General features: G+C 46.9%; 1 protein-coding gene across 1 annotated transcript; it reads left to right on the forward strand.

The window, feature by feature from the left end:
- The first annotated feature begins 6,723 nt into the window (after positions 1-6,723).
- Positions 6,724-8,304, forward strand: LOC103649650 (probable WRKY transcription factor 48). The gene is made up of 3 exons (XM_008675381.3): positions 6,724-7,333; positions 7,462-7,662; positions 7,818-8,304. The coding sequence occupies exons 1-3, from the start codon at positions 7,041-7,043 to the stop codon at positions 8,143-8,145; spliced, it is 822 nt and encodes a 273-aa protein (XP_008673603.1). The 5' UTR covers positions 6,724-7,040; the 3' UTR covers positions 8,146-8,304.
- The last annotated feature ends 3,161 nt before the right edge of the window (positions 8,305-11,465 follow it).

Below are 11,465 nucleotides of genomic sequence, written 5' to 3' on the forward strand. Positions count from 1 at the left end.
AAAACTTGCAATTCAAGGCATAGTCCATTGTCCAAGTTGTGGGTTGGTGTAACTTGGAGTTCTAGGCGGAAGTTCAACTTAACAGTCTCTGCTGAAAAACTAGTATATTAAACAGTAGTGAACAGTGGCGAAAACTGCAGATGGGCATTTGAGATCTGGTGGGGGATTGTTAGGATTTATGGGCTTGGCCCAATTAAGAATTTCTAATAATTCCAGGAAAATCTCAAAAGCCCATATAAGTGGATGGCAAAGGGATAGGTGGAACCAATAGCACCATATTGCTAGCTCTTGTGGAGTAGAGCTAGCTTAAATATGGAAGCCACACTCACTCACCAAGTCATGGATGAGAGGAGAGAGTGTGGAGAGCCACACGCGCGCTCGCTCGCTCGCCTCGCCTCGCCTGGCCGGGCCGGGGCGGGGCGGGGCGAAGGGCGCGGGCGCACGACATGCGCGTGAATGGTCCGCCGAAATCCGGCCCCTCGCCTTGCGGGGGCGCGGCTACCTTTTGCCGTTTGATTTTTTGGTTTCTTGGCTGTTACGCTTATCCTAACCGATCCCTATAAAATCTCAACTGATTGCGAGATTTTCGTGGGCGGATAAGCACGGGGGTCGCGGACTCGGCCCTATAAAAGGAGCCCGGCAGCCAGCCTCCAAATCATCTCCAGCTTCCAGTTCGCTTTCGTCTCTCTTCATAGCTGAGCCGCCTTTTAGTTCCCTTCGTCCCGACCGCAGAGGTGCATCTGCGATCAGGAGAGCAGGTCTCCGGAACCCTTCGTCTTCTAGATCCTGCACCGGGAGAGGGCGAATAAGGTTTTTGGGAAGCGTCTTCACGCGACTGCTCGTGATCTGCTGACCTCGTCGACCCTGCTGATTTCGCTACTTCGACATCGTCGACCCTGCTGATTCCGGCGCGTGCCATCTATCAGTAAGTCTAATCAGTACGCATCATCTGATTTGGCTTGTTATTTCAGTTCTTCTGATTTGGTCATGATTTATATTCGGAATTTAAACTGGAATCTGTCTAATTATTCAACAGCTGCAGACGTTCTTCGATTTTGTAGTTAATTTTCATGTACCCAGTTAGGGCTTGTTCGTTTTGCTCTCAATCCATGTGGATTGGGTGGGATTGGATGGGTTTCAATCCCAAACAAGTCAAAATCTTTCACAATTTTTTCCAATCCCATTCAATCCACATGAGATAGGAACAAGCCCTTACTTGGTTCGTCTGGCACAGCAGACTAGGTGGAAGTTGGCGCAGTTTTGGCCTCACAACTTTTGTCGGCAGTTTGATAGCTCACACTGTTCGTGTACAGTAATCTGTTCGTGTACAGTAACGGCAGTAAGTTTTGGCGTAAACTAGCAGGAGAGAATTTCTTCGTTTGTCTGGAGTAGAGATGTCAATGGGGAATTCCCCACCGGGTTATAGTATCCATACTCATCCCCATCATATTTGATCCATCCCTATAACCATCCTCATACCCATCATGGGTACAAAACTCATCACATACCCATCCCTATTTGGGTTTCGGGTCCCCAATAGGTCTCCATCCCCAATTAAGGGATAACTAGGTACTAACATGTAGCACAAATAATCTAGATTTTAGACATCACTACATCGACAAGCACTCATCCATGAACCATGATCCATTCATCCATCCATCAGAAAATACATAAGTACTTCGAGACCGATAGAAGAAATGGAGTTTTCTCACCTTCCTTGGTCACCATCTGAGTTCGTTGGCGCCTGAGAATCCATGGTTGTCACCGTCGTCTAGGCAGTGCATAACATATGGCTGGTTATTTTAGGGTTTTGTTTTTTACTAGTCTGCTAGTTGCCTTGTTGGGCTAGAACCTGGGGCCTGGTGCGCTGTCGTGCTGGGCTTGGTGGCCGGCTCGGCCTCAACTCATTCATACAAACATGACAGATGTACACGTATGAAATACCCATAGGTAATCGGGTTCGGATTATTGCTTCCCAAACCCATACCCGTTTACCCAATGGGTGAAGATTTTGTTCCATATCTATACCCATGGGATAATTTTTGTCTCAAACCCGTACCTTAATAGGGGAATTCCCCACAGGTTGGCGGATATCGGGCCCCATTGACATCTCTAGTCTGGAGCTGAACTTCCGAAGTCCACAGAATTTGATCTTTATCTGGAATGTGTATGATTATGACGGCATTGGAGGAGGCTATATTGTTGTTGTACCCCGCCTACCCGGCCCGTCTGAAGATGACCGGTCCTGCATCTGTATCTGTCGGCTGCCAGGCTTCAACAACGACAGCCTATAAATCTTATCTCTAAACTCTCGCGACCGATAGATACACATACAATGGCACGAGCCACGAGGTAGCTGCCGCGAACTCACCCAAGTGGACGCAGGAGCGACCGGCCTCGGCGCCGCCGTCCCTGTCGCGTACGTACGCACGGCGAGCCGTGGGGGTGAGGTTATGGGGCGCAGGGACCGGAGTTTGTCTCGCCGGAACGGACGCACGACGCCGCGGTTTGCACCACAGAAACGTACCCCGCGGTCGCGGTCACGGTCACGATGGTGGGGGTGCGTCGCTGCCGCCGAGGACGGACGCCACGGCGAGATGGCTACGCTAGCTGTTCCGTCGGAGATCGTTCGTTCGGTCACGGTCAGGCACCCGGCCGGGCCGGTCGCCGTCCTGGTGACGGTAATGTTTTCTCTTCTTGACCGGCTGATGCTGACGCTTCGATGTTGTGTGGAGAGCCGATCACATGTGTACTCATAATCTTGTGTTTATATATGTTTATGGTTATATCTGTTGCTCTTGGTGTAAGGTATGAACTTTCAAACTACACAGGATTTTTTTGCGATGCTTATAGATGTTTGGTGATGTTAAAGACTTAAACTAGGCAAAAAGTTGTAGAGAAATGATTAAAACACTTGTGTATATGTTGGAAGAACAATCTTTGTGGGGTGGGGGTACATACCAGAAGTTGTTTAGGGTCTGTTTGGTTGGGCTGTGGCTGTGAAAAAAATTGCTGTGGGCTGTGAGCTGTGGAAAAAGCTGTTGTAGGCTGTAAGCTGTTAAAAAGCTAAAAACTGTTTGGTGGAAACCACTAAAAGTTGTTAAAAATTCTTCGATATATGTTTTTATAGTTCTATCCGAAAAACCACTAAAAGCAGGTCCAGGGGTGCTTTCAGATTTGCACTACGGGAAAGTCGGCTTTTAGAAAAAGCTGCTTTCTGGATCCGGCCCTTTGGTTGTCTTTTGACTTTTAGGGGGCAAAAGCCAAAGCCAAAAGTCAAACCAAACACACCCTTAGTTAATTTCGGACACGGTAGCCCGAGCTAAGTTTTTTTCCTCAGATTTTATTAGTGTTTATTTTCAAATTCTAATTTTTTTTGAAGAATCCGGCTGAGCTTAAATAAAGTAAAATTATGCACAAGTGTGGTTTCGAAACTTGATTGTTGCCTCCACATATTTATACTTACCTATCCAACAAAACTCATATATTTTTTATACCTTACTAAAACAAAGTTTACTTATATATGATATATAAAAATCATAGCAATATACACAAACATATGACCAATTTTTCATGAAACGAGTCTAAGGGTACACACCGCGCGGCTAAAATTTTGTATCCACACCTAATAGATCGAATATCGTGTATTTACCCATTGAATATATTTAAGAAAGTTAATAAATAATAAAACTATATCGACAAAATCTCTAACCTATAAAGCATCGGTTTTTTCTAGTTTCCACCGTTATCCCTTTTGTAAAAAAAATCTTATACTTCTTTCTAATCTAATCCGCGATCTTGATGTGGATTGTTACCTCCTATACACCCAAACCTAACATGATACGAAGCCGCACGCAACATAGCGCTCCCGATTAATATCAGCTCGCTAGCTAAAGGAGGATGAATTAGTACCGAGCGTAGCTATAAAAAGAGGCAAATTTATTTTTCAACTCATATCTTTATCGGCCATTTGGATAAGATAAATTGCAGTATATATCTGTAGTTTAATATATAGTATGTAGGTCATATGTGCACTTTGATTTTAAATTTTTTTTGTAGGGAGGGTTCATCACACTACCTGCCACTTAGCCCTCATGTATCCGTTGCACCACTATACCATCAAATATGACAGTTAGCCGGTCAAGTCTAAGTACAACACAATGACAGTTAGCCGGATACAACACAATGACAGTTAGCCGGTCAAGTCTAGGTACCTAGCCGCGCTGCGGAGCCACAATGGCGCAACAGAGGTGCTGGTGTCTCCATGGCACGTGGGGCTGCAGGACGTGACCACGACTTGGTGGCTGGCGCATCTGGTGGCTCTGCCATGGTGCGACTACAATGGGTTTTGGGAAATTTTTTTTTGCCGTGAGGTACTGAGGTAGGCTTTGTCGCTCCGTTGGGCCTCATGGTCCACGACAAACTATTAGGTTAGTTAGATATGAGAAGTAGAAAGAAGATATTTTTGTCCAAATTAACAGAAATCCTTTATTTATTTGATTCATTTTCTATCCATGTATATACACTATATACATGTATATATATTGAAGTTATTTTGCAAAAAATAATGGGTATTCATTTGAATACCCTTGAATTCAATGGGGCCCGCCCCTACCGGATAGTATCACATCGCTAGCTGAAGGAGGATGAATTAGTACCGAGTGCAACTATATAAAAAGGGGCAAATCTATTTTTTAACTCATATATTTATCGGCCTTTAGGCTAAGATAAAATACAGTATATATTTGCAGTTTAATATCTAGTATATAGGTCATATTTCCACTTTGATTTTAAATTTATTTTTTGTAGGGAGGGTTCATCACACTGCCTACCACTGAGCCCTCGTGTATCCGTTGCACCACTATACCATCAAATATGATTAGTGTCGTAACGCACAAACATTATAGTAATGTAGTAAAGTTACAGGTAAATGACACAGTAAACCTGTGCCGCTGCCGTACCGGTCCTTGTTACCACACGAGCTAGCCATCCAACTCGTCAAGACTAGACAGACGAGGCCAAGCTTGCCGCTTGCCGGATCAAAACTTAAAATGACCCAAAGCTAGTAGCTGTCTCTGTCCAGAGTGTGTGTACGTCGACTACGAGATCGTTGCGTGCTCGGAGCTCGGGGTCTCCTATCCCCGTACACACTACTCGACCCGATAGGTCCAGCAACGAACTAATAAACGCACGTGCATTTTGTTTCTTTGTTCTCTCTTTCTTTCCCAGTTCCTGCGTGTGGGATGGGATGGGTTAACAATGACCAATGCAAATGCTTGCCCCCAGCCCCGGCCCTCGCTTGAGCGGTGGCTGGTTGGCTAACGATGCTCGTTGCATGTGCCTCGACGGCTCGATGGCGACGTCGTCGTCGTCTCTCCGCCAGCTACCTCGCCGGTTCGCCTGCATTTCGCCATATACGCACCACGTACATCGGTACATGGAAAAGGTGGCTACGTCTCTCTGTCGTCTAGTATACGTATTTCTTATTGTCCACCGGCGATCTCTTACTCCCCCTACTAGCTAGCTAGAAGCTAGAAGATATACCAATGCAAGTGGATGGAACTGAACGGAACGGAAACATGCGTTGCATTTCAGGGACGTAGTCGCCATCTCAAGGACAAATACTGATCAATAATAATTTGGTGTGACAAATAATTTATAAAATATTAAGATCAATAATATATATATATATATATATATATATATATATATATATATATATATATATATATATATTGTTTATTTTTATGTAATTATATGTCATCCGTAAGGTCACGGCATTGTACTTTTATTAGACATCGATGATCGATCCATTGGTAATTAAGGGCGAATATGTAAAAGGTAAACGGGTAAACAATAGACGCATTTCTACGTGCGCGCGGAACACGTCGCTGTCGGCCGTGGCCTACCACGCGCAGAATTTTACTATTGCAGATCCAGATCCAGTAGTACACGCTAGCTGTTTTATCGTGCAACGCGAATCACCCCGGACGACGTCGGCACGGTTACTTTTAATTTTCTGGCTCTTTATTTGTGCTGCTGCACCGGCGGCGCCGGCGCGGAACCGGCCGCCGATGGCTCGTGTGGCTACCTAGCTCGATGGCCGGCCGGAGAAAGTGAGACCAGCTTCGTCGTCGACACCGGTGCATGGTCGTCGTCGTCATTGCAATAATGGATTAGAGGCGGCCGGCCGGTAAAGCTCTGACAGGTGTATGTACGCTTGGCTCCAGCCGGCCAGCCCAGGTCCAGGTGCATGCACCGTACTATACTACGTACCGTGCCCAAAGTGCCAGTAATGCGCTCGATCGACCCATCAGGAAAATATCCAGCGGACGCTATTTTGGACCTCAAGATGACAACGACGACGGCGACCGTCCGGATGATCAGACTCGGTTCCAGGCCTTCATCATCGGTTGGAGTTTGTTTGGATGGCCACGGAATGCAGTCGTACATGCATGCTGGCCAGTCAGTGCGCGGTCAGGTCACCGCGCGCGCGCCCGGCCGGAACCAACGGCCGGCGGCGGTCTCGGCGGCGGCTCGTAGCTTCTATTGACTTGGCAGCAGCGCAGGGTTAGCTCGTCCCGTCGAAAACTCCAAAAGCCGGTCACGCCATTCGACACGTGCAGACTGCAGACCCATATCTGCGAATCGTCGAACGAACCTTCTGCGTGCGCGGCCGCTGTGTGTGAAGAAGCTCACAAGCCTGCTCGCTCGTTTGTTTGCTTCCAGATGCTTGAGCTCTCTCTCTCTCTCTCTCTCTCTCTCTCTCTCTCTCTCTCTCTCTTCGATCGCCTCATCATCACCTAGCTAGCTTAGCACAGCAGTACGTCCACAGACGACGACGATGTTGCCAGCGCCGTTCGGGCACTAGCTAGGTAGTATAAATTGGCGAGCTTGACACGGGGTCGCCTGTCCCGTCACACGCAACGCAACGGCAGCAGCTCAGCTCAGCTCGCTCGCTCGCTATAGCTCCACAGTGGCCGGCCGGCCGGTGTCCTGCCGTGTGCCGTGCGCGTGCGTCTACTCTAGTACTCTACTACATGGCGGCCTCGCTAGGACTCGCCCACGAGACGAGCTACGCCGCCTACCACCCGCCGTCCGCGCCCGCCTCCTCGTACTTCCCACCACTACCACCACCCGACCTCCTCGTGGCGGACCTCCCGCCGCCCGCCGCCGCCACCATGGCCGATGACTACTTCCAGTTCGGATTCGACGGCCAGGAGATGGTGGGCGCTCCCGCTCCCGCCTGCGGCGGCTACGACTGCTCGGCGCCGGTGTTCGCCAACAGTTCTTCAGACGCCGCCGCCGCCGTCGGCAATGGCATGAGCCTGCTGTAAGTTCCCGTACGTGGATAGGTGTCGTCGATATCTGCGTGCAAATGTGCGCTGCCGCCGTCACACGTTGCGTGGGTAGTGTGCTATGCTCATCCGATCAGTTGCGTGGTTGGATCATCGGATTCAGGAGCTATGGCGTCGACGGCGACGGCGACGGGAGGAGGCCGATGAGCGGACCACCATATGGCACCGGTGGGAACGGCGGCGGCCGGCCGCCGTCGTCGTCACGGATTGGGTTCCGGACGCGGTCGGAGGTGGACGTGCTGGACGATGGCTTCAAGTGGCGCAAGTACGGCAAAAAGACGGTCAAGAGCAGCCCCAACCCGAGGTACAAATCAGAATACAATACTCCAACACTAGCTAGGCGCCGACGACGATCGCTTCGTCACTTCAAGTTCCCCCATTCCATGGTCACGCCACGCCCATAAGCATGCATGACGTGGTGCTGATCGCCGCCGCGCGGCGCCGGCCGTGCGTGTGCAGGAACTACTACCGGTGCTCGGCGGAGGGCTGCGGCGTTAAGAAGCGCGTGGAGCGGGACAGCGACGACCCGCGCTACGTCGTCACCACCTACGACGGCGTCCACAACCACGCCGCGCTGGGCCCGGGCGCCGCCTCCTACCTGTGCCAACCACCGCCTCCGCGCGGCGCAACCGCAACCGCAACCGTAACGCCCTTCTCGCCTCCACGCTCGGCCTCGGCGCCGGCGCCCCTGGCTGCAGCGCCCAGCTGGAGCGCCGCCTGTGACGCGTGGGAGGCGCAGCTGCACGCCGCGGCGGCGGCTGCTCACTCGTCGGAGTCGTCGTACTGATCCGATCCATCATCGATCAGTTATTAGACGCACGTACGGATCACGTAGCTAGAATGTTCACGTTTTTTTTTGCTCACGTAGTACTCCTCTGTTTGCACTATCCAGCGACTAATAAAAAGAAACGAAGGGAGTATATAAGAGTACCATAGTACTACCATACATACTTGTCGTTACAGTACTCAGACACACACACATCTCTGATTAGCTGAGCGTTCCCTTCGATTTTAATAATACAGGTTCACGCATATATCTCGGTGCACTGTACTGAATACTGACTAAGCTAGCTGCCAGACTTTGCTTAGGAAAACAATACCTATATATGTCCAATAAGAACATACAGACTTTCTAAAAAAAATGGTAGATATTGTTGTCACCATCATCCTGATAAGTTCCCGGCCAAAGTTTGCACACAGGCTGCGACTGCTTAATGCTTATCTCCCATGTTAGGGCCCGTTCCTTTTCTGTACAATCCACGTGGACGAGAAGGGATTGGTGTGTTTCAATCCATAGCAAGTCAAAGTTTCTATTAATTTTTTCCAGTCACATTCAATTTATGTGATATTAGGAATAACATAGTAAAACAGAGTTGTATTTTGCGACGTGTATAATGCAAAAACATTAGTTAAAACGCGGGACTCCATTCGTCCCTTGGTCTGTACTCCTCATCTTCTCAGAGAAGATGAACAATATACAACATTACAAAAAAACTGTGGTGTTTTTGGAAACTACTCCACTAAGAACCTCAATTTTCTTCTCTTCTCTTTACACAAAGTTTGGTTTTCCAATTAAACCAAACATATCTTAGTTTTAAGAAATACTATAATTTTAGTGTTGTAAAGTAATACTATATTATTTGTACCATGTGCAATTGTTAACTATAGTATGGAGGGGATTGAGCGGGCTAGCTAAAATCCCTTAGGTCTCGTTTGAATGCTTTGAATTGAATTTCAGTCTAATAATCGTAATTTAGATGTAGAATCAGTTAGACTAATATGGTTTTATACAAAATATATTTATATACTGCTATTGGTTATATGGGGGAGATATTTATACGCTACATTTCTACAATAGCGGAACGATGCAACGAACGTGTCATAAGTTGCAGATTAGAAACATGGACTACTGATACATAAAATCAATTTTTATTTCTCAACCTACGAATTAAGAATACGCTTATATCTAAACTTTGGAAAATGATGAAATGTCAAATTCCAAACCAAATAATCTTAAGTAAATCCTAGTTCCTTTAAAAATGAAGGGACCCAAACTATCTATTACTGATTTTAGCTCCATCAATCTCCTTCAACCCTCTTCTCCCAAACAAGGCCTAAGAAGAAAACGTGGTACTGAATTGAACAAAAACACACCAAAACGGACTCCTAGATAGCCAAAGTAAGTCGGTCTGCTCCAGGTTCGAGGGCCGGCCTGGCTGGGTTTGGGCCATAGCCAGGTTTAATCTGGCCTGGCCGGGATCAAAGTCATCCTGGTTTAGACAGAAACCTAGTACGAGTATTTTTCAGAAACTGAAGAAGACATGAACAAAGCCCTGTTCCAGAAGCTGAAGAAATGGACAGCACTCAGCGCACGTCAAGACTGAAGAGCTAGCGGATCGTTCGTAAGTCTCCTACGATATATATTTAGTCAACTTTGATCGGTTCGCCTGTCCACGTCTTCTCCGACGAGCAGCAGAGCAATCGCGGCCCAGCTGCATGCGTCTCTGGCTAATCTCCAACTATTATTACGGTAGTTGTTTGACTTGGTTCAGATCAGCGTCCAAAGTCTTGATCCAGACCTCGTTTCTGGTGACCGTGCGCTGCTTCGTATACGCGCCTGCTCGGTCTCTAGCTTAGAGACGTACAATGTACGCCGACGGGCACCGTGCGCGGCTCGCTCGCCCTCCGCCTGGGGACGCCCGGCGACGACGCGCGCGTGCGCCCCGCCGGACCCGTCAGCTGAGCCGTTCATGGCGTCTGAGGTGGTAATCCGTCGGAGTAGTCATGGCCCGCCGCACGACGACGTGGACGACGCCAGTTAGCATGGTGCCCGTGTCGATCCCGGCCCGCGGCTCGCCGGGCACGCCGACGTCGTGCAACGAGAAGGCCAAGGTCCACGTCTTCTTGTCGCCACTGGGGGACATGCAGGCGGAGAAAATCCGATGCAGAACATGCAGATGATCACGGGGATGTGCATGAAGAGCATGCGGCAGTTCAACGAGTCGCTGGCCAAGATGAAAATGTACATGAGGAAGAGCGCAGCAGTTCAGCAAGTCGTCGCTGGGCAAATTTATTTATTATTATGATCTACAAGTATATTCCTCTGTCAATATTATTTGCTAATTAAGACATAAGTTAACATGCAGTTTCAGATTTTAGTCACCCCTATAGACAACCATATTGCAGTTTGGTCACAAATATTAGACGATTAAACATAATAGTACTATTAAGATTCAGCATCATCGTCCTTCTCTAACATAATTACCTTAAAATTATATTTCTCACAGCTACATATTTATATTATCATGACTCTTAATTTATTGTACTCTACATCCCAAATTAAAATTTATTTTAGTTAATTAATAGGTTCATACAATACTTAAGATATGTGTTTTATATACGTGTCTAGATTAATTTTCATCCACTTGAATATAGACATATAAACTAAGAGATAAAACTAATACTATTTTTTGGACGAAGAAAGTATTTATGTTTCTCAAATATTTAGGTCTAATTGGCAAGGAAAATACGTCAACGACAATTCATATCCCTTCATCAAAATTTAAATTACCATGATATTATTTCTTTCTTGCAAGCCGTGATCATGCTTCTATCTCTTCTCTTCTCTACGCATAAAAGGTATCAAAGCCTTTCGTCCAAACTGGTTGTTAGGGTGCTAACTAAATTGTTTCAATTTCACATTATAACTTAAATTATATTTTTCTAATTCTTTGTGCTTTGTGAAAAATTATATAATATTGATGATTGGTTACATATAGTATATATCATTTCCTTGGTAATAGTACAACATATGTTCGAATTTGAATTATCATAGTATTGTTTCTTCACCGTCTCAACACATGATGTGCATGATTCTAATAGTAACATATATCTTAATAATCATCTGTAGTTTAATTGTGCTTGCCTGGCCTGATCTTTAACGCTCATCGAGTGCAGTTTCCTTCTTGAAGAAATAAAAATAAAATTCAGCCAAGTCAAAACCTCCCTTGGGATGAACAAATCAAATGCCCCCTGATCTGTCTCGTTAAACCCTCCCTTGGGATGCACAAATCAAATGTCCCCTGATCTGTCATCTCAAAGCGAGCG

This window comes from Zea mays, chromosome 3 (assembly GCF_902167145.1).
Source record: "Zea mays cultivar B73 chromosome 3, Zm-B73-REFERENCE-NAM-5.0, whole genome shotgun sequence".
Taxonomy (NCBI): domain Eukaryota; kingdom Viridiplantae; phylum Streptophyta; class Magnoliopsida; order Poales; family Poaceae; genus Zea; species Zea mays.

Coding starts and splice junctions, on each gene's coding strand:
- LOC103649650 (XM_008675381.3), top strand. CDS start 7,041: ATGGCGGCCTCGCTAGGACTCGCCCACGAGACGAGCTACGCCGCCTAC. Junction 7,334..7,461: donor GGCAATGGCATGAGCCTGCT/GTAAGTTCCCGT, acceptor CATCGGATTCAG/GAGCTATGGCGTCGACGGCG. Junction 7,663..7,817: donor AAGAGCAGCCCCAACCCGAG/GTACAAATCAGA, acceptor GTGCGTGTGCAG/GAACTACTACCGGTGCTCGG.